The following is a 22,547-nucleotide window of genomic DNA, read 5'->3' on the forward strand; positions in this document are numbered from 1 at the left end:
GACCAAGTCATTATCCTTTCCACTGACAATGGAGTCCTCCTGGGACTCCATTGCTGCATTTCCCAATCTTCCATTACTTTCAGGTAATCTGTTCATTGCACACCTGTGTTGCCTGCAGCTGTCTTATCCTATTGTTTAGAATTCATTTCTGAGGCACTCAAATGATGTATTCTGGAGCTGTAGCCCAAAGGATTTGGGATACAGGAGCTCACATTTCCCAGCTCTCCCTCCACCCTTAAATTCCCTGCACCTCCAGGCTCACCAGCACTCACCATCCCTGGTGACTGCTACGCAAGTGTGGTAATGCTTCAGCAACTTCAGTAATTGGGTTTTTGGCCTATCAGCTGTTCAGCTGTTCTCAGTACTCAGTAGTATTCAGTCTGGAGTTCTGGAATTGTTCTTTTTTTTTTTTTTTCCCCACACTGAGGAAAATCTCCATTATCTCCTTTGCTTCACAAGATCAAGAGGTCCATGCAGCTTGTGACTGCTGTCTCATCCTGTTGCCATTTGATTTGGAGAGACCAGCTCCATTTTCCTTATAAAGGCACCTGTTCACCATGGCATGGTGTAGTGGAATTCCAAGGTGACAGCCTGAAACAGTGGGTGAGCTAAGTAAGTACATGAGTGCTGGAGCAGGTGGGGGGGTTTACAGCCACCCCTTCTGTCTCCGCAATACTTCCCGTGCCATCTGAGTCCGCGTGGGTACCCCTTTTCCTCCTCCCTTCTCTGTTGTAGCATGATGGTACAAACGGGGGATGGTCACATTCCTCAGCTCGTCCTTTTCTCCAAACTGTTACCGGGAGAGGTGAGTTAATTCCTCTTGGATATCTTTTCCTATAGTACCTATTTCTCAAATAAAGGCTCTGTCATTGCCTTTGTTTGCTCTACACATGGCATGTCAGGGCAGTCAGACGGCACAGATTCTTGAAAATATTTAGCATGGTTTTAATCCTGAACTGTGACACATCTTGAGAGCCTGACTGCCACCATCCAGTGCAGGCAGGGCTGTTCAAGCAGCAGTGGAAGGTTACTCTGAACCCCAAACTAGGCCTTATTCCCTCCTTCTGCAGACAGGAGTCAGCACAGACCATGGTCTGCATGAAGCCTTCAGAGGAAAGTTATCAAAGTGGACTGCACAGAACCACAGGATGTCTGAAGTGGGCTGGGACCTCTGGGTCCATGTGCTCCAACCCCTGCCCCAAGTAGGGGCCATGTAGGGCCATCTAGAGCAGGATGCCCACTGCCATGTCCAGACAGTTTCTGAGCAATCCCCAGCAAGGAGACTACTCCAAAGTCCGAATTCCTCAGGATGCTGTTCCTAACTGAAGCTCCCCACTTTTTCCTGCTTTCCAGCAAACCCGACATTTGGTACTTTGGACTTTGGTATAAGCAATAAGGAGTACAAAGCAATTAAGGACGTGCCTGAGGATATCCATTTTTTCATATATGACCCAGTGTGCCTTATCTCTGAGCAATGCAGTGGAAAGCTGCTGGAAGGAGTTAGCAAACACACAGCTGGGCTGGTACTCAATAGGCGCAAGGACTAATATTTGTCATCTCTGGATGGAGCATGGTTTTCAAAATCTCCAAATTTTAGTGTTTCAAGTAAGCTAGCATCTCCTACAGTGCTATTACTGCCCAAACATTTGTTTTACCTGCCCAAGCGCTCTGATCTGGGGTTGGAGATGCACACACAGATGCTGCTGCCAGAGCTGCTGAGGTGTAAATAACCAACTCATCCAGAATGGAATTCCAGCATGCGATTTGCTGAACAATTCCTATTAAGAAGTTCCGTGCATTTTCATCATTTCTAATTTCCCTTTCACTCCACATGCTCCCATATTAATCCAACTGTGAGCATTGCTGAGCCAATGTTTCAAACCCAAACAATTATTCATGGTTTTCCTGTTGATAAATAAATACACATTCTGATTTCCAGTGCATATTTGGATCTGTGAAGCATAAACATCATCACTGGAGGCATCAAACACAAATGACCTGTTTTGCTGTGGTCATAAAGCACAATAATCTTCTGTGTTTCCAATGCACTGATAAATACTCCTAAATGCTTGCTAGTGTTGAAGCCATTGTTTTGCTGACATAAAAAACACAGATAAAAACATGAAAAAATCACTAATGAGCTTGCCACTGTGTTATTCATTAAAATAACAGAATAACAAACTCTGTACTGTAATGCTGAGTATTCGGTGCCTTTGGAAATGATGGGTTATAAACCACCAAAATTGCGTGCTTGTATATTTTAATTTGCAGTGTGTTCATAATCATTTTGGCAAAAAGAGCAGGGAAAAACACACGCTTCACTTTCTCTGTTGACGTGCTACGTTATTTATGGTGTGCCTGCAGAATCAAGACGGTTCTTCAGACCATCTTCTGCTTATTTAACGGGCCACTAATGAAGGGCAGAGCCAAGGAGCTCATGAACTGATGTCAGAGCAGCCGCTGGTGTGCAGCCCACAAGCACTGGGCACAGCTTCCTTGTCAGCTCAGCCTGCTCTGCAGATACCTGCACCTTTGCAGACAACAGTCTGAGAATGTAATCTTCTCCATTACATCCTTCTTCTCTTGTGTTTCTCCATCAGCTGCTGTTTTTTTGCATCCAGTTATTCATTCTTACCCATGAATCTAATCGGAGTGACAGAGTAGGCTGTGTGATGTTTCCCAGAATATCTTCAGAGTTGAAGTAATCACATCCTTGAAGACTGCAGAAGGCAACATGAATGGATCATCAGTTATGCCTTTCCTACAGCTCAGAGATCTACAGCAGTAAGTGGTCAGGAAGTAATGCTTCTGGCAGCTCACCTTTCTGGTGCAGCTCTGACAGCTTTCCTGGGAAGCAAAACACATTCAGAATTTGTTTGGATTCATAAACACCCAAACTGGGGGCCTAATTGTGAGCAAGCTAGCATTCCCAATTCCTGTTTGCCAACCTTCCTCTTTCCTCTGCAATCAAGATGGTATCAGTCCTCTTGACTGTACTTCGCACCTAGATTTGCAGGTACTTTATCACTGCAGAGCCAATGGCCCTATTACATACATTTTACAAGAGGGAAACTGAGATGCCAGCCTGCTGCTTGCTTGCGTCCAAGTCACAGCTCAAATCGATGCTGAAACTAAATCATGGTTCTTCCATCTCTTCAACTGCCAAACCCATACTTAATCACCTCATTATTTTCAAAGGTGTCCCACTGATCTCATGCTTTAGGAAAGCAGGATGAGTTTTCCCATATGGATATAAATGCTTTGTTTACAAGAAAATTAATAACAGGATTTGAGCCAGTAACTCTGTCCAAAATTCCCTTGGATGCTCCTGTACAGCTGAGAAAAACCACACGGTACAAGCAGTAATCCAAAAATGAAAAGAAGTGCAATATATTCACTGCTCTTGGGAATCTTAGAAAAGAAACCCAAACTAGCAGCTAGGACAGAACCAGTGGGGTTGCATGAGCTGTCTGATCCCTGCTGGGTTCCTCAGCATTCTACAGCAAGAAGCTGCCCTTTGTGGCTGGGAGATGGGACCCAGAACATCCCCCTGCTTTGGTACCAAGCTCAGAGCCGCTGCTCCTTGAGAGAAAGGGATGGGATGGGCAGCAGAAGCAGAGCACCACCAGGACTTGCTTTGGTTACAGGTGAGCTGCTGGGATGGGTACAGGGAAAAGCCATGGGGAATTTAAAGAAGAGACTCAAGAACAGATTTTGGTGCAAAGTGGGAAGGCTGGCAGTAAGTCACTGTGAAAGACTTGGCTATTTCAGGTCTACTACTTGCTTTGTTATGAATAAGCGGTTTGCACAGCTCATCTTAAGGCTGTACAAATACTTCCAATGTAATAAGTGCTATATGAACACCAAGCAGTGGCTTTGTTGCTCCAGAACGGTATACTGCTGAGGTTTAGATCCACCTAATGATGCTTTGGGGAAAGCAGCCCCTGGAATTTGAAGGAACTGTTTCTGAGAACTGAAGGAAATATTCCTGTTGTGTGAACCAGCTGGCTCCAGTGTAGAAGCTCCTGACTGCTGGCAGCTGCTCAGGAGCTGGGGCTTTCACTAGGGGAGTAAGCATGTGATGCTGTATAATTACACAAGCTGCAAGTTTCCATCAACAGGCCCATCATACCCTGCCAAATCTGTGATCCAGCCAGGAGCTGGGTATGGGGCATACGGCTGTTAAGGGCAGAGGGAGCCCTCTGACCCTGCTGCTAGGCTCTTCTTGTTAGATCCCAACACTTAGATGGTCATTTTGAATTACATTCCATTTTGGTCCTTTGGTTATGTGTCAGGGGGATGCTCTGAGCACTAAAGATTGCTGGCTCCATACAGACACTGCTGACATCTGTGGAAAAGCCCAACAAAAGCAGAGTGTGAGCAGCAGGAAGCGAACTAGGTTTTGAATCCATTGAGTCACAGCTCTTTCTCCAAAGACCTCATTGTAGAGCTGTTCAAAATGTGGTGGGTACTTACAAGCCAACAAACGCTCAAACTTCTCTGCAAACACACCTTTGTCCCGTCATCCAGGTAATTAGTAAATATGTTAACCGTGTGTGGATATCTAAGGGATGTCATTAGTGATCAGCCAGCAGCTGAACTCTGCGCTGCTGATTCCAGCTCTTTGAAATCCATAGACTAAACACTCTTCCACCCACCTTATCATTTACCTTGTCAGTCTTTATCACACTGATTTAGCTATAAAGGTACAGCAGGAGATGGTATCAAAAGCTTTGCCAAAGTCACACATTTACAACCCACAGCCAGTGGGCTACATGCAGTCCAGCATCATCCACAGTGCAGCCCTCTCCCTCCCTGACATTTAAAGGTGGTGGCTCCTCTCTGTGTGGTGGCCCTGTGCACATGCCCATAGCTCAGCAACACCAAAACGATCAGTGTGCTATAAACGATGTGTCAATTGAAAGACACCAAGCTGAGACCAAGCTGAGTGGTGCAGTTGACACAGTGGAAGGAAGGGATGCCATTCAGAAGGACCTCAACAGACTTGAAAGGTGGACCCAGGTGAACCTAATGAGGTTCAACACAACAAAGTGCAAGATTTTGCACTTGGGATGGAGGAATCCCAAGCATTTATACAGACGGAAGGAGCAGTCCTTGAGAGCAGCCCTGCAGAGAAGGACCTGGGGGTCCTGATGGATGAAGAACTTAACATGAGCCAGCAGTGTACTTCTGCAGCTCAGAAAGCAAATGGTATCCTGGGCTCCATCGGAAGAGGGGTGGCCAGCAAGGACAGGGGGGTGATTGTCCCTCTCTACTCTGCTCTTGCGAAGTCCCATCTGGATTATTGTGTTTAGGTCTTACAAAAAAGACAGAGAGCTGTTGGAGAGGGTCCAGAGGAAGGCCAGAAAGATGACCAGGGTGCTGAAGCACCTCCCCTATGAAGACAGGCTGAGGGAGCTGGGCTTGTTCAGCCTGGAGAAAAGAAGACTGCGGAGTGACCTCATTGCAGCCTTCCAGTACCTAAAGGGAGCCTATAAACAGGAGTGGACTCAACTCTTTGAAAGGATAGATAACAGCAGGACAAGGGGAAACGGTCTTAAGTTGAAGGAGGGAAGATTTAGGTTGGATGTCAGGGGGAAGTTCTTCACAGAGAGAACGGTGAGGTGCTGGAACAGGCTGCCCAGAGAGGTTGTGGATGCCCTGTCCCTGGAGGTGTTCAAGGCCAGCTTGGATGGGGCCCTGGGCAGCCTGGTCTAGAATTAAATGGGGATGTTGGTGGCCCTGTCTGTGGCAGGGGGATTGGAGATTCAGGATCCTTGAGGTCCCTTCCAATCTGAGCCATTCTGTGATTCTCTGAAAGCAGAGCACAGGGAGGGCTGTGCTGTGCAGTGCTGACTCAAGCAATGTCAAATAATTGCATGCACCTTGACCCAGGTGCAAGACCTTGCACTTAGCTTTGTTGACCTTCATGAGAGTCTCCTGATCCCACTCCTCCAAGCTGTCTTGGTCTCTCTGTATGGCATCCTGTTCTTTGGGCATGTCAACCGTAACCCACAGCTTGGAGCTGCAAGACTGGGAAAAAAAAAAAAAAGGAAAAAAAAAAGTCAATTTACACTTGCAAGATCATTTTCAGTTGATATAAATACATTCCAACTCTAAGGATTCTATGACTCCATAACCTGCAACCCTTCAAATGTGAGTTGTAATCAGATATTCAACTCTAAAATCTGATCATGTCTTCTTTCATGACTTTCATAATCCCTATATTAGCAGAGAAGAATATCCCTCACTTCACAATCACACCGTATTCATGTCATCACTTTTTGGCAGTACACACCCCTTGAACATTTACTGTTGAGGATGAAGCGCAGGAAGAGCAAAATTTCATCAAAAATCTCTGATGAATACATTGAGACCTCACTAAGGGGTTGAACAAAGATTGTTATTCCCAGAAACAGAAGTGATTTTTAAAGTCTCATGCCACTGTAGTAAGATTACTGCTGTGAAGTAAGCGCTTTCTCTATGGAAAGGCGTGACCTAACCAAAGCTTTCAAAAGTTCCAGTGGAATAAATTCTCAGCCCTGCAAGCAGAAATCTGAACAGCCTGTGTTTAGGCTGTGCATTAATACGACAACAATAAGACAGCAGACATAAACTCTTTCAAGACCTCCTGTGTGTACGCAACTGGCCTGGACTGCTGTGAGCACTTCAATCCCACCTTGGCTGTGGAACAGGACAGGCAAACACCTGGACATCACCCAGCCCTACCCCAAAGACAGCACAACTGCCTGTGCTCCATGGTGGCAGGGACAAGGAGGTCTCTAACCTTCGAATACGGGAAAGACGTAGAGGAGAAGGAACGGCTCTCATCGCCACTCCCCCAATGCTGAGCTGATCAGAGAAGGAGCTCTGGATCCATGCCAAATTCCATGTTTAAAAGTCAGCAACAACATGGCATGGGGAGCAGGAGGCAGAGGAGAAGGACAGAAACAGTGCTGGGTCAAAACAGGAAGACTGAGGAGGAGACAGACTATAAAATGACACTGCTCCTGTGGCTGTCATCTTGGAACAACATCTCTGTACTGGGAGTTTTTCTTACCGTCTTTACCGTGCTTCTTGATTTCATGAAGCGCAGAAAGAAGTGGAGCCATTACCCCCCAAGCCCAGTGTCGCTGCCGTTTGTTGGGACCATGCCATACATTAACTACAACAACCCGATTCTCTCCTTCAAGAAGGTGAGTAGTGGACCCAGCCAACATGCACGGCACTCTGCGGGTTGGGGAAGTGTTGCAGGAATGGCAGACTGCTCTGTGAATCATCAAGCACGTCTACAGCCATCTGGCAATTTCAGTTAAAGACAGAGGCTTGCAGGATTTGCCCCATCAGTAGTGCCAAAAATGACTGTAGCATTCCTATTCAAAGTCAGGCATTATTTCTTCTCGAAGGAAAAGTACAGCACACTTTGCAGCAGATCAGTCACGGGCTTTTACTTCAGTGTGCAAAATCTAAAGGTCCCTTCTCTAACACAAAACTGTTTAGCAGTCTGTCCAAAAGATTACCATTTTCAAATCATACCAAATCGGGGTCATTCTCACTGCACTGATTACTGGATACTTGACCACTAATTGCTTTTAATGATGTATTTCTAGTGTCTTTGAAATGGTAATCCCCTTTCAAATCCCACTGTAAAAATAAATAAATAAATAGGAACAATAAAAGAAGAAGAGAAGGATGAAGAGAAGGGGAAAGGGGCAGGGGGAAGGGGTAGACATAGGAGAAAATGGGGGAAGGGGTAGAGAGTGGAGAAAAGGGGAGAAGGGGGGAAAGGGGGAAAGAAGGAAGTGTAGAGGAAGTGTGGGGGGGAGGGGCAGGAAGAGGACATAAAGCCAAGGAGAAAGGCAAGGCAAGGGAAAAAAAAAGACAGTGAAAGTAAAAGACAGAGAGAGAATGAGAGGGAAAGAACAAAATGAAGAAAGGAAGGAAGACAAAGACAAAAGACAATAAAGACAAAGAACATACAGCTGATAAACTCATTTATGCAATCACCTTTTTGTCAGCAACATGTCATTTTACAGATCACCAGAGATGTAGGATGCATGCCAGTTACCAGTCTTTATAGGAGAGTACATTCCCACTGGGGAGAAAGGTGACCTGGAACTCCAGTGTGGAGCTGCCTTTTCCAAGCACGCTTCTGGGAACTGAGCTTTGGGTAGAAAAGAAATTACATACACTTTATCATCATTATTTCTGTTGAGCAGAAATTAGAACTACCTAAAAATTGGTTAGGTTTTCAAATGAAATTACGAGTATTGGGAAATAATGGGTTCTTGAATGTTCAGTCTTTGAATATCTTCAAACAAGTTCTTGACCTTGTGATGTCAGACAAAATCCAAAATACCCACACAATGCTCTGGACAAGTTCCTCCAGAATAGTTGTATATTAAATCTTGCCAGTTGCAGTGCATCGCTCCCTGCTGCGGATAATGGCTAATACTGCTCTGAGCTGTTGCACTGCAAAGACAATCATCAGTCAAAGGTCAGCTGGAAGGTCTCCTAGTAAAACAGTACAAACCACTGAACAGTCAGGCGCTAAGGAAAGACACAGGATATGTTTTTGACATTACTTTCCCACACTTGCATGTCAGATCATTTTCAGGACCATGATTTTTTTATCTTTGCAGTTTTGCAAGAAGTCTTCAGTCTCCAGAACTGCTGGACCAATGTGGTAGTGCTGAATGGGTACAAAACTGTGAAGGAAGCCCTGGTCAACAAATCAGAGGACTTTGCCGACCGCCCATACTTCCCAGGATATGAACATCTGGGCTATGGACATAAATCTGAAGGCAGGTCCTTTGCAAACATACATTTCCCACAGGCACTAGCACAAGGAGGACTGGCTAGATAATGTGTAGACAGGATTTTCCCAGTGTAAAGCCACCTTCACATGTCCCTCTAGCCAATATCCTTGTACATCTGCCACTCTTCTGTGGTCACAGAATCAGGTGAACTAGCAGCTCCAGAAAGTGGCTGTAGTACAGCTCCAGGCACTAGCACACACCTCTTCAGCAGTGTGAGAATACCATCAGTGCTACAACTTGCATGCCAGGGTGAGAGCTCGTAGTTCCCTCTGCCCGCTGCCCATTGCCACCCTATGACCATGTCCTTGTCATGACAAAAAAATGGCTGCTTTCCTCCTAGAGGACAGAAGAAAGCATCCCTCCGCATCAGATCCTCTGCACAAAATGCGACTCAGTTCATGCAAGCTAAGGACACAGTGCTGAATAATTTGGAGGAATGTTTCCTTCCAATGCTCTCCTTGAATTCCCCCATTTCCACCTTTGCTAGACAGGTATCTGCATTAGAATGTGCAGTATTAAGTTTTTAGAATGGCTGTATGAACAAGCCATACGCAGCCCTACCTTTTTTTTTGTCCTTTCCCACCAATGTGAACCTCCAAACTCACATTTGTTCTTTTCCAGGAAACACTGTATGGTGTACAGCTCAGAGCTCCTGATGTTTCTTGGACACTCTTATTTCCAGGGGTTGTTTTGGCAAGATATGGGCATGTCTGGAAGGAGCTAAGGAAATTCACGCTCACTACCCTGAGGAACTTTGGAATGGGAAAGAAGTCCTTGGAAGAGCGAGTGACTGAGGAAGCCGGATTTCTGTGCTCTGCAATCAATTCCGAAGGAGGTTTGTCACATGCAGCAGGATGGAAAAAATGTTCTGATAAAAAAACCCAAACAATCAAACAGAAAAAGGCAATAGAGTGATACAGCTTCTCCTCTTTGCATGTCGTGTTTCAAGTCCATCAGAATAATGGTTACTGAACCTGTTGTGCTGTAAAGCCACTTCTACCTTACACATGGGGGCTACTGTAAGGCTAAACAATTTCAAACAGGAAATAAATAGAAATAAGCAGAGGTAAAATATAATTATTTCCAGGGCTGGATACAACTATTAGCTGTATGATGTTAATTCTAACAGGGTGGAACATGGTGGATCCATCAGTGAAGGAGGTTGTCTACCTCTACGCTGCCCTCCTGTGGCCGCATGTGGAGTACTGCATCCAGGGCTGGGGCTCCCAGTACAGGAAAGACAGAGATGTTGGAGTTGGTCCAGAGGAAGCCATGAGGATGTTCAGAGGGCTGTAGCTCCTCTCCTACAACGACAGGCTGAGGGAGCTGTGTTTGTTCAGCCCACAGAGGGGAAGGCTGCAGGGAATCCTCATTGCTGCATTCCAGTATTTGAGGGGAACTTACCATCAGGAAGGAGATTTAACATGATTTGATAATGATACGACTATGGGGAAAGGTTTTAAACTGAAAGAGGGGAGAGGAGGAAATTCTTTACCCAGAGAGTAGTGAGGCACTGAAACAGGCTGCCCAGAGAAGCTGTGGCCATGGAAGCACTCAAAGCCAAGTTGGATGGTACCCTGAGCAGCCTGAGCTGACGGGTGGCACCACAGATAACAGCAGGAATTGGAACTTGGTGGGTTTTGAGGTAATTTCCTACGCAAACCATTCTATGATTCCATGATATCAATATTATCACACATGGCAAAATGAATCTTACAGCTTTTACACCACATCAACTATCATAAGACACAAGAAGAAGTGCTATCTATCATGTGTCAAAACTACCCTGTAACTTGGCTTTTGTTTGGGACCTTTCTTCTTTAAACAATGACCAGCTGAACCATAGTAGGAGATAAGAATATCTTCTATTCCTACTATGATGTATTTCTACTTTCAGCACTTTGGGGGCATTTTTTCATGAAAGCAACAAAAAGGTATGTGTGTATTCTTGTTGCTAGAAGCTGCAGTACCACAGCATGATGTTGCTTTGCCTCTTTGCTTGATATCCATTTGCATTTTTAGGTCGGCCTTTCGATCCACATCTTCTTGTAAATAATGTAGTCAGCAATGTGATCTTCACCATCACCTATGGAGAGCGTTTCGAGTATGGTGATGAGACATTCAAGAAGCTGTTAACTTTGTTGGAGAACACTCTATACGAAGAAGTTGGATTCATGCCTCAGGTAATACAGAAGTGTATTAAGTTCTGTAAGACACTGACTGACCTCTGCCACTTGAAAGCACTGTGTTTCCATTGTTTTTCTTTTTGTATCATATAATACCTTTTCTCTTTCTGTATGATTCTGGCCTGCCAGCTTCTTCATGTGGCACCCATTTTGTTGCTCATTCCTGGACTGCCACAGAAGATCTTTCGATGCCAAAAGGAATACTTCACAGAAAAGCTCGTAGAGAAGCACAAGGAGACCTGGAACCCTGCTTACTCGAGACTTCACTGATGCATTTTTAAAGGAAATGGCAAAGGTACGGAGAGATCAGCAGAATCTCAGAGTCCTGAGGAAATTCCTCTACTTCTTTAAACTTGTCAATAGAAGCTGGCTTCACTTATACAGTTCTATAAAGACTGTTACAAATTTCCTACTTCTTCATTCCATGTCATACTTGAGAAAGGAGGTGTTCAGCTTTCCATGCTGTGCCCTCCTTGATTATCCTCAGAGGGTAATCCCCAAATACCACATCCGTTTTCCACTCAGTGTCTGGCAGCTCTCTCTTGAGCCTGCATCAGTTTGCAGGCATTTAAGTGGTGGGTATGAGCCTGACCACATTCCCTCTTGTCATATCTCTCTGCTGCTCACCTAAGGTCCCCAAAGAAGTCAGACTGAAAAATCCTTCTGCCGGTGCTAACTTTGGTCAGGCCAGTCTCACTGCTCCCTTACCAGAGATTTTTTGTTTGAGTCAAAGTTGACTCAGAGGTACCTCATTAATTGCTATCCGTAGTAAGACAGCTCCAAAATAAACAGAATAACTTAGCAGACGCTAGTCTTTAGGAAAAAAAGTGTGAAAGGGATTAGAAATGACAAGCAGATGAACTCATGCAGAGAGCTTGTTAGATCTCACATGCTAGCAAATCTGAGATCAACTAGTATTTGGATGAGAGACCAGTTTTGCAGAAATTGGTGTTGCAGACTTAATAGGCAGCAATGATAACCTGATCCATTTCTTTTATTTTGCCACTGAAACAAAATACCAGGGCAAAGCAGTGAGAATCTATAATACATAGATAACCCTCTCAAAATACTGCTGATTTGCATTTGCCATATCAGTGCAGCCGCCTCTCTGCTGTGTGGGTTTTCAGATCTGTTCAGCCTGTGTAGCAGGGTTCCATCTCTTCTCGGGGAGGATATCACAGTAAGTGTCGGTGTCCTGCTGAGTTGAGAGCACAAGGCGTTCACTATAAAGGTATAACTTCCATCTCAGGATATACGAGTACAGTGCTAACGGCATGATTTAAGCACATCAGTCACACACAGACCACAGCTTGTGTTGTTCTCTACTCTGCCGATGAACTTCCTAGTCAGCAAAAATGGATCTACTGCTTCTCGGTACTTCTCAAAAGGAAAGTCTTCTCACTCAAGAAAGTGTCTTTGCTCCTGTCACACACTTGTTTGCTATCTGCAGGGTAAGGAGGCTGAAGAGAATGGTTTCAATAAAAGCAACCTTAGCCTGGTGACATCAGAGTTGCTTGCAGCTGGTTTAGAGAGCACCTCCACCACCCTCCGATGGGCAATCCTGTTCATGCTTTTGTACCCAGAAATACAGAGTAAGTGAGAGGACAAGTGGAAGTGTGCTATGTTCCTCAGAACACTCATTTCACTGCAAGGACACTGCACATCTTTCCGTATTTTGGGCTTTTTACAAAAAGAAACAGCCTTGGGAATTGTTGGTCTGGGAGAAAGAAGGAGAGATGCTTGCCCAAACACAGCAGTTCTAGCACAACTTAGCGAGACCGGTGGGGAACCTGATGAAAAGACTGCAGTGAAGGCTTCTGGGGTACTTTCAGTGGCCATGGTGCCATCCTTCCTGTATTTGGAATAGACAATAAGCTGTTTTAATTCTTAAACACTGCATGCAAGAGTACACTTTCAGTCACACTGAGGAGGGTAGAATGTCAGATGAATTTTATTAAAGGTACTGTGTTAAAGTAATTGTTATAGAGATCTTTTTGAGCAACTGAAAAAGTATATTCCCATCAGTTTCTGCTCATTCTATAATTGCTCGTCCTGCTCTCGCCCAGTGCCTGCTCAGCTCATGCTACCAGCTTTCCTATTACTTCTGCCAGCCCCTTCTGTTTATCTAAGGAAGCTCTAATTCCTAAGCTGTGCTGCTTTTAGATAAAGTCCACAAAGAGATTGATAAGGTGATTGGAAGAAACCGACCACCCACCATGGCAGACCAAGCGAACATGCCTTACACCAATGCCGTCATCCACGAAGTACAACGCTGTGGGGACATTGTTCCTATGGGGCTACCTCACATGACATACCGAGACACAGAGCTTCAAGGTTTCTTCATTCCTAAGGTGGGTGTGGCCAGACAGCCAATGCAGCATCATGCCCCAGGAAGAGGCCAGGCCTGGAGTGACCGCACACAACTCTGCAGTTTTGTCCCTTCTGCCCCAAAGCACAGCCATGGAGAACACTGACTTAGGAATTTGGAAATACTAAGATCACACAGATGGTCACACTTGTGCTCTGGTTTACACTGCTTATGCGGGAACCAACTGCAGAGGCATCTCAGGAGCATTCTCCCCTGGCAGTGCTGGCTGGATTGCAAGCCTGAGATGTTTTTTAAGCCACACAATAACTCCCTGATATTTAAAACATAAGCTTTGAGGTTTTCCATGTCCCATACAAAGGTCGGGCTTTGAAATCTGTTAGCTTTTTCTTTCCAGCTACAAAACAAGTCCATGGAGATCTGAGAAGCAGAGGCTGCTTACATTCTGTAACCATAAAATTGGCATTTGCATGAGCAGCCTTTGTAAGAATGCAGAATTTCCAATGCTGTGTGAGCACAGGGCAGGCAGCATGTGTTACTGGAAATGTGCAAATGCTGCACCTCTGTTTTCAGAAAGATCAAGAAGAGCTTGGTGCCTTATTCTGAAGCACCTAACAATGGCAGTAGTAGGTGGGAGAAATTGACCAAAGAGAGACCAGCACTGATCTATCATGCTAAGATAATTCTGTGGTTCTCATGTAAGTTGTTTCCTCTTGTGAACGAGTACAGGGGACGACAGTCATCACCAACTTGACTTCCGTGCTGAAGGATGAGACAGTCTGGAAGAAGCCAAATGAGTTTTATCCCGAACACTTCCTGAATGAGAACGGGCAGTTTGTGAGACCAGAGGCCTTCCTGCCCTTCTCTGCAGGTAAGTCCAAGGGGAGGATCTAGCCGCAAGTCTGGTGCAAGCAGGGGCGGTGGACATTCCTTCTTGCAGGTCGACGTGCCTGCCTGGGGGAACAGCTGGCCAAGATGGAGCTCTTCATCTTCTTCACCACTCTCATGCAGAAGTTCACCTTTGTGATCCCTGAAGATCAGCCCAGGCCACGGGAGGACAGTCACTTTGTTTTGTCAAACTGCCCATACCCATACCAGTTGCAAGCTGTTCCAAGATAAGCGTGCACCGCTTCACTCAGAAACCATCACAAACACTGTCAGAAATGTTGCAGGGCTATGGAGATCATGCCAGGATCTAGTTATTCAAAGTCTGTGCTGATGTCCCCAGCTGTGTAACGTAAGGATGTGGCCCAGTATCCTTAGCTAAGCTTAATTTCAATTTTAGTCCTGAATTCCTGTGTATTGGAACACAAAGAGTATCCAGGGTAAGATATTACATGCTGATTCTAAGAGCAAAAAACCTTGGAAAAAGCTGACAAGTGCTGCTGGACACCTCCCTTCCCTGCTGGCCACTCTCTGCCTCTGGTGCTCTGTCTCTACCTGCCCTCCAGGTGCCCAGGAGTGCTCTGGCTTGACTCCTGCAAAAACAAGGCTCACAATGTCAAGTGATTTGGTATGTGCTTTTGGTGGGCAGGGTGAGAGCTTCAGCACTTAGCTGGCCAAAACAGCTTTTTGCAGTATTACCTCTACCATCAGGGAAGGGTTGAAACTCCTAGAGTTACACTGTTTGAATGAGCAAGATGCCAGTGTCACAGGTGGCTTTCTTTATCTTCCTGCAACATTGCTGAACAGTTGTTTTGCCAGGTGTTAATGCTGTGGTTCACGCTGGTAGAAAATGCAGCACGAATGCATAATTGCAACAAAAAAGCCTCGGTGCTTTTGCATAATTTTGCGTAATTGCTTGCAAAAAAGAAACGGTGCACGCATGCATACATTTCTCTTTCTCATACTAATTTTGGGAGCTACGAAATCTACCACATTATGTATATGATTACCTATACTACTGTTAAGATTTCAGCTTCAGCAGAACTGCACACTGATGTTTTTCACCTACAAAATAATCTGACAAAATAAAAGTGATCTGGAAGGGCCCTGTGGTTGTCTGACCGTCCTGCTCGATACCCACCTCGCGTACTCACGTGCCGTTCCTCTCCTCGTAGCCAGCACCCGCAGTTCCTTCCAGCTCCTTTCAGCGTTACCTTTCAGGTCCCTTCAGAACCTCCGAACAGAAGGCGAGCGTTTCTATAAAGCAGCCAGCGCACAGCCACGCTTTTGAAGAGTGTGAAGAGACCTAAACTGAAGGACCCCAGCAGGCTCGTGTTCGTATACGGGTGTATAATGGCTCGTTCGAATGACAATCGCCGAACAGCCGAGGCTGCAGCGTCCGCACACATCGGGGCACCGAGTCCAACCCCTGGCCGCATCCGCCACGAAAGCCGATCAGATGGTGCCGCTGAGCGCTGCCCAAGCCCGGCCAGGACGAACGGGCCGCGACGCCGCCGCGCTCCTCCGACGGCCGCACCCCGGCCTACCACAGCCGCCCCCACCGCCTCCTCACGGGAGCTCCGCCCCCGCCCCGCGGCCCGCCGGTCCCCACCGCCTCCTCTCGCCCGCCCGGCCCAACCGCCAGGAGGAGCAGACGGCCGCCGTCCGGCGAAACTAGGCCCCGCCCACTCACTCCTCCCCCTCCTCCTCCTCCCGCACTCCCGGCGCTGATTGGTCGCCTCTCTACCAGTCAGGCCGAGCACGCTGGAGTGGCAGCGCGGCAGGCCAATAGGAAGGCGAGCGCGTTGCCGAGGCGGCGGGGGCGGGCGTGCCGCGAGCCGCGGTGCGGGACGGGGCGGCCGCGGCAAGATGGCGGTGGCGGGCAGGGGGGCTGCGGCCGTGAAGCCCATCTTCAGCCGGGACCTGGGCGAGGCCAAGCGGCGCGTGAGGGAGCTGTACCGCGCCTGGTACCGCGAGGTGCCCAACGCGGGTGAGGGCCCGGCGCCGGCCGCGCGTGCGCAGGAGGGGCCGCGAGCTCAAGGTCGTAACGGCCGCCCCGCAGCCCTTGGGGGCTGAGCAGCGCTCCGGGAGCGGGGGGCTGCGGCTGTCAGAGGGAAGCAAAAGCCATGCGGACGGGCTCAGGCGCTGTGCTGTTTCCGCAGTGCACCTGTACCAGCTGGACATCACGGTGAAGCAGGGCCGCAACAAGGTGCGGGAGATGTTCATGAAGAACGCCCATGTGACGGACCCGCGCGTGATCGACATGCTGGTTGGTGATACGAGTTACAGTGACATTGATAAGCTTGCTAATGTTCCTTGATGGGTAGCCCTGTCGTTTGTTTAAAAAGCAGAAAACATCCGTGTCTTTGTACCAAGCAAATATGGAAGATTTGCTGAACTGTTTGTGCCAAGTAGAGGCAGGGAGCTCCATCAAGTCTTTGCATCGAGCTGGTGAGCTTGTTCTGCTTTGAATCAGCTAGCTTTGTGAAAGCAGGTTTTGTACAGTCAAAGCAGGGAGCTCACTGAGCGCTTGTGAAGACCTGGTTCTGCCAGCAGACTGAAGACTGCAAAGTCTACTTGGACATCCACCACAAAAAGCCTGAGCATGTGCAAGGAGGCAAAACCCTATGTTAATGATTTTGAGGGAAGTTTTGAGTGTGGGAAGCCCTTTTCATATATGACACATGTATGTATATAAGCTGAAGATCTTTTGTTCAGAGTATGTGTAATTAGGTGGAAGGATCCCCTTGTGCATCTAGCGTCAAAAATAAAGAATTCCTGCTTTCAAACACTCCATACTGTGTCTTAGGGAGTTTCCTGATCTACTGATTTAAGTGCTGAGTGGGATCCGCTGGGAAACTGTCCTTAAGGGCATGGGTACAGAACAAAGCTGGCAGCTCTTTAAGAACACCTTTCTGAGAGCACAATGGCTTTCCACCCCCCAGCAGAAGAAGTTGAGCAGGAGAGGCAAGCGACTATTGTGGCTGTGTAATGACCTACAGCTTAAACTGAGAGAAAAGAGGGAAATGTACAGAAAGTGGAAGCAGGGTTGTGTACCCTGGGAGGAATACAGGGCTGTTGTCCATGTGTGTAGAGACAGGGTTAGGAAAGCCTAGGTGCAGATGGAGCTGAACTTGGCAAGGGATGTGAAAGATAACAAGAAGGGATTCTTGTCAGGTACATAGGCAGGAAGAGACAGGCCAAGAAGAGTGTTCCCCCTCTGATGAAAGGTAACAGGGAGCTGGCTTCCTCAGACATAGAAAAAGCTGAGGTACTCAGTGAATACTTTGCCTCAGTCTTCACGGGTGGTCAGGCTTCCTGTGTCTGCCAGGACCGTGAACCTCTAGGTGAGGGTGTGGGGAGTGGTTTCTGTTGCACTGTAACAGTGGAACAAGTCCAAGTCCTCCTCATGAAATTGAATGCATATAAATCCATGGGGCCAGATGATATCCATCCTAGGGATTGGAAAGAGATGGCTGATGTGGTTCCCAAGCCACTCTCCATCATATTTGAAAAATCATGGCTGTCTGGTAAAGTCCGTGGTGACTGGAAAAAGGGAAACGTTACTCCCATTTTTTAAGAAACGGAGAAAGGAAGACTTGGGGAACTACAGGCCATCTCTGTGTCTGGGAAGATCATGGATCAGATCCTCCTAGAAGGTATGTTAAGGCACATATGAGATAAAGAGGTGATATGAGACAGTCAGTGTGACTTCACCAAGGGCAGATCGTGCCTGACCAATCTGGTGGCCTTCTATGATGGAGTGATGGCTTCGGTGGATGGGGGAAAGGCAGTGGATGTCATCTACCTGGACTTCTCCAAGGCCTTTGACATGATCCCTCACCACATCCTTCTCTCTAAATTGGAGAGGTATGGATTTGAAGGATGGACTGTTTAATGGATTAAGAATTGTCTGGCTGGATGCAGCCAAAGGGTTGTGATCAATGGTTCTGTGTCAGAGTGGAGGCTGGTCACAAGCAGTGTCCCTTAGGGGTCAGTCTTGGGACCGATGCTCCTCAACATCTTCATCAACTACATAGACAATAGCATTGAGTGCACCCTCAGCAAGTTTGCAGATGACACCAAGCTGAGCAGAGCAGTCGATACATTGGAAAGAAGGGAAGCCAACTAGAGGGACCTGGACAGGCTGGAGAAGTGAACCTATGAAAACCTAATGAGGTTCAATAAGGCCAAGTGCAGGATACTGCACTTGGGTTGGGGCAATCCCAGGTATTTATACAAACTGGGGAAAGATCTCTTTGAGAGCAGCCCTGTGGAGAAGGACTTGGGTCTCCTGGTAGACAAGAAGCTGGACACGAGCCAGCAGCGTGCGCTTGCAGCCCAGATGGCCAACTGTGTTCTGGACTGTATTAAAAAAGGGGTATCCAGCAGGGACAGGGAGGTGATTGTCCCCCTCTACTTGACTCTTGTGAGACCCCATCTGGAGTATTGCATCCAGGCCTGCGGCCCCCAGTACAGGAAGGCTGTGGAGCTCTTGGAGCAGGTCCAGAGGAGGACCACTAAGATGATCAGAGGGCTGGAGCACCTCTCCTATAAGGAAAGGTTGAGGGAACTGGGTTTGTTTAGCTTGGAGAAGGCTCCAGGGAGACCTCATTGTGGCCTTCCAGTACTTGAAGGGAGCATACGAACAGGAGAGGGAACAGCTGTTTACAAGGGTGGATTGTGATTGGACAAGGGGGAATGGTTTTAAACTGAGACAAGGGAGATTTAGGTTAGATATTATGGGGAAGTTTTTCACACAGGGGTTGGTAACACACTGAAACAGGTTGCCCAAGGAGGAGATTGTGGATGCCCCATCCCTAGAGGCATTCAAGGCCAGGCTGGATGTGGCTCTGGGCAGCCTGGCCTAGTGGTTGGCAACCCTGCATATAGCAGGGGAGTTGAAACTCAATGATCATTGTGGTCCTTTTCAACCCAGGCCATTCTGTGATTCTATGATTTACGGTAACAATTTGGTGAACCAGATAGTACTATCCTCTTGAGCCTCCACAGATCCTCGGATCAACAAACCTCAGCTGGCTCCTAGGTATTCTCTGGAGAACCCTGATTCCCAAAATCCTTGCTAGGACAGGGTTATTTCACATGCCGCAAAAGAAGGGGCATTTAGAGGTAGGATGCAGAGAGATGGGTACCAGATATTTCCTTGGTAACCATGGAAGCTAGCAATTGAAGGGGATTGGAGGCTTTGTTCTTGAGACCACATCTTTCCATCCCATCACTTGTCATCTGCATGCGTGGGTCACAAAAGTCATTATAAGAGAAGCTTCTCAGTCACCTTTAAGCACCCAGCTCCCTTTTTCTCCAGCCAGTCCACTCAGTCGCAGTTCTTTCTCCTAAAACCTCGCTGTAGAGCTGTTCAAAATGTGGTGGGTACTTACAAGCTAACAAATGGTCCAACTTCTGTGCAAACACATCTTTGTCCCGTCATCCAGGTAATTAATAAATATGTTAAACTTTAACAGCAGCAGTGTGGATATCTAAGGGAAGTCATCAGTGATCAGCCAGCAGCTGAACTCTGTATTGCTGATCCCAGCTCTCTGAAATCCACAGACCAAATGTTATTCCACCCACCTTATTTTCTATCTTATCAGTCATTATCACTCTGATTGATCTAGAAAGGTACTGCAGAAGAAGGTATCAAAGGCTTTGCCAAAGTCACGCATGTCCAACCCAGAGCCAGTGGGCTACATGCAGCCCAGCATGATTCACAATGCAACCCTCTCTCTCCCTGACATTTAAATGTGGTGGCTCTTCCCTGCACAGTGGCCCTGGGCACAGGCCCATAGCTCAGCATCACTAAAGACATCTGTGTGCTATAAATGCTGTGTCAACTGAAAGCAGGGCACAGGGCGGGCTGTGCTGTGCAGTGCTGACTCAAGCGATGTCAAATAATTGCATGCACCTTGACCCAGGTGCAAGACCTTGCACTTAGCTTTGTTGACCCTCATGAGAGTCTCCTGATCCCACTCCTCCAGGCCATCTTGGTCTCTCTGTATGGCATCCTGTTCTTTGGGCATGTCAACTGTAAATCACAGCTTGGAGCTGCAAAACTGAAAATAAAAAAAAAGGAAAAAAGTCAATTTACACTTGCAAGATCATTTTCAGTTGATATAAATACATTCCAACTCTAAGGATTCTATGGCTCTATGACCTGCACCCTTTCAAATCTGAGTTGCTGTCAGATATTCAACTCTAAAATCTGATCGTGACTTTTTACAAGACTTTCATAATCCCCATCTTAGCAGAGAAAAATAACCCTCATTTCACAATCACACTGTATTCATGTCATCCCTTATTGGCAGTACACACATTTTGAACGATTACTGTTGAGGATGAAATACAGGAAGAGCAAAATTTCATCAAAAATCTCTGATGAATACATTCAGACCTAACTAAGAATTGCAACCACTGCCATTGAACGAGATAGGTGTGTTTTCTTCAAAAACAAGGTCAAATATCTCAATAGTTTTATGCATTTGTTCCTCTCCAGTTTTTTGGGTTGATTTTTTTTTTCTTTTTTATGTTTTAAAATATTAAAAAAATATATTAAACCAAAATGTCTTCTAACATATATATTAACAATACTGTGTATGTTATGAGGGGTGCTTAGAAAATAATGCTTCCAAATGTCAGAAGCAGATGCTGGTGGCATCACAGTGGAGGTTGAACCCTCCCATAATATTCCCTTACATTTTGTTGCTGTGTGAAAGAGAGCAACAGAGGGGCATTCTAACAAAATGGCATCTAACATGCAAGCGCATATGAAGCAAAAATGTGTCACCAAATTCTTCCATGTGCAAATAATTGCCCCCATTGATATTCATCAAAGCTTGTTGAATGTTTACGGAGACTAAACATTGAGCACAGCGAGGCAGTGGGTGGTATATTTCCGCAGTGGTGACAGTGGGTCATCTTCGCTGGTACGGGTTGTTGTGAGCACAGCATGCAGGGTCTTGTTCATTGCTGGTGAAAATATGTAGCTAATGGTGGTGACTATGATGAAAAATGCTGTTTTATACCTGAGAATTTTTCTATCAAATAGTGTTATTGTGCTCGTTCTATCTGTTGTTTCCACAGAAATAAATAGGAGGATTACTTTTGGAGCTACCTACATCTATGCAGTCCAAGACAATTTCTATTCACTAAATGCGGCCCAGGCAAGCTGAAAAGGTTGGACACCCACAGCCAAAGTCAGGGTACTTAATGACATCCACTGCTCTCATGCTTTGAGGAAGCCGTCCTTGAAGAACAAGCAACTCTCCAGGGCCCTTCTACTCTCCAGCCCCTTTTGGGATCATGCCAGCTGGATCCCTAAATAAGGAGAAATCTGTTCTCTTGAGGGCAAGGGTTTTAATGATATCTGATCTGCCAACTTCGCACAGGATTTTAAATTCCACAGGGTCATGACTGCTGCAGGTAAATGTACGCTTGACTGACACATCCTGCACCAGTTCCTCCTTGTTTGTAAAAAACAAGCCCAGCAGAACATCTCCCCCAATTGGCTCATCAGTCACTTGCGACAAGAAATTGTCTACAGCAAATTCCAGCACACATCTGGCTTGTGTCAGACCACAGAGCCTTCATGCTGAAGCACACCTGTAAGTCCTCAGCCCTACGCTGATGTGAAATGGCACCACTGGCTTTCTCTCCTTGACCAGGTCCTGTCCCAAAGTAAAGCTCTCTGCATCCTCTGCAAGAAGCACTACCTCTACAGGTGTGCTCACCTTGTCCAGACTGTTCTTCCAGAAGGATCTCTGTCCATCTGTGGCAGCTCTCATTCACATGAATTATTCCACCGTGACTCTAATCCAAGAGAAATTATAACTATGCAGTTGTGTAATTCCTCTTGTTTGGTTCCCCACCTGTCTGTGTTTCCAAGTGCCTGAGATAATACTGAGTCACAAAGCTTTCACAAGGGACATGCTGGAGTTTCTCTGATCATGCTGTACAGGCTCTGTATGGGACACTCTTCAGGGTACAGGCACTTTGAGGCCCTGACTGCATACCAGAGATCACTGCAGTCTTTGCAGGTATATCATTTTCTCAGCTCTCCAACACCGTTGCAGGAGTTGATCCATTAGGAGCTTTTCTCTGAAAATGTTGAGATCACAAATCAAACAGTGATGGGTTTATTGCTTCTTTCTAGCCAGAGCTAATTGTCATAATGGAGAGCTTTATTGATCCCTAATAGCAATTATGCCAGGAGCACAGAGCTGTGCTGTTTTAGGAAATACATTGACTAATTTCCATAATTTTGATTGGATTACTGCTGTCCCAAAGGCTGGAAATGCAAGGCTGCCTGTAAGCATG

The 22,547-nt window shown here is 46.5% G+C and overlaps 1 protein-coding gene and 1 long non-coding RNA gene across 4 annotated transcripts; one reads left to right on the plus strand and one right to left on the minus strand.

The window, feature by feature from the left end:
- Positions 1–394: 394 nt before the first annotated feature.
- Positions 395–15,925, minus strand: LOC149919590 (uncharacterized). 3 transcript variants are annotated; one of them, XR_016467048.1, is made up of 4 exons: positions 15,358–15,925; positions 8,008–8,164; positions 5,886–6,033; positions 395–2,847 (listed from the first exon to the last, which is right to left on the minus strand). It is a non-coding gene; the product is annotated as an uncharacterized LOC149919590 (long non-coding RNA). The 3 variants fall into 3 exon arrangements; XR_016467049.1 differs by lacking the exon at positions 395–2,847 and having other exon boundaries at positions 2,854–6,033; positions 8,008–8,159; XR_016467047.1 differs by lacking the exon at positions 395–2,847 and having other exon boundaries at positions 2,854–6,033.
- A 104-nt stretch (positions 15,926–16,029) lies between these two features.
- Positions 16,030–17,023, plus strand: LOC149919591 (NADH dehydrogenase [ubiquinone] 1 alpha subcomplex subunit 6-like). Its single transcript, XM_090141542.1, has 2 exons — positions 16,030–16,206; positions 16,379–17,023. The coding sequence occupies exons 1-2, from the start codon at positions 16,086–16,088 to the stop codon at positions 16,534–16,536; spliced, it is 279 nt and encodes a 92-aa protein (XP_089997668.1). The 5' UTR covers positions 16,030–16,085; the 3' UTR covers positions 16,537–17,023.
- Positions 17,024–22,547: the final 5,524 nt, after the last annotated feature.

The sequence above is a fragment of the Phasianus colchicus genome, chromosome 1 (assembly GCF_987193195.1).
Source record: "Phasianus colchicus chromosome 1, bPhaCol1.hap1.1, whole genome shotgun sequence".
Lineage (NCBI taxonomy): Eukaryota > Metazoa > Chordata > Aves > Galliformes > Phasianidae > Phasianus > Phasianus colchicus.

Excerpts from the sequence above, each read along its gene's own strand:
- LOC149919591 (XM_090141542.1), top strand. The coding sequence starts at position 16,086 with ATGGCGGTGGCGGGCAGGGGGGCTGCGGCCGTGAAGCCCATCTTCAGC. Across the intron at positions 16,207-16,378 it reads CCGCGAGGTGCCCAACGCGG|TGCACCTGTACCAGCTGGAC; the intron begins GTGAGGGCCCGG and ends CTGTTTCCGCAG.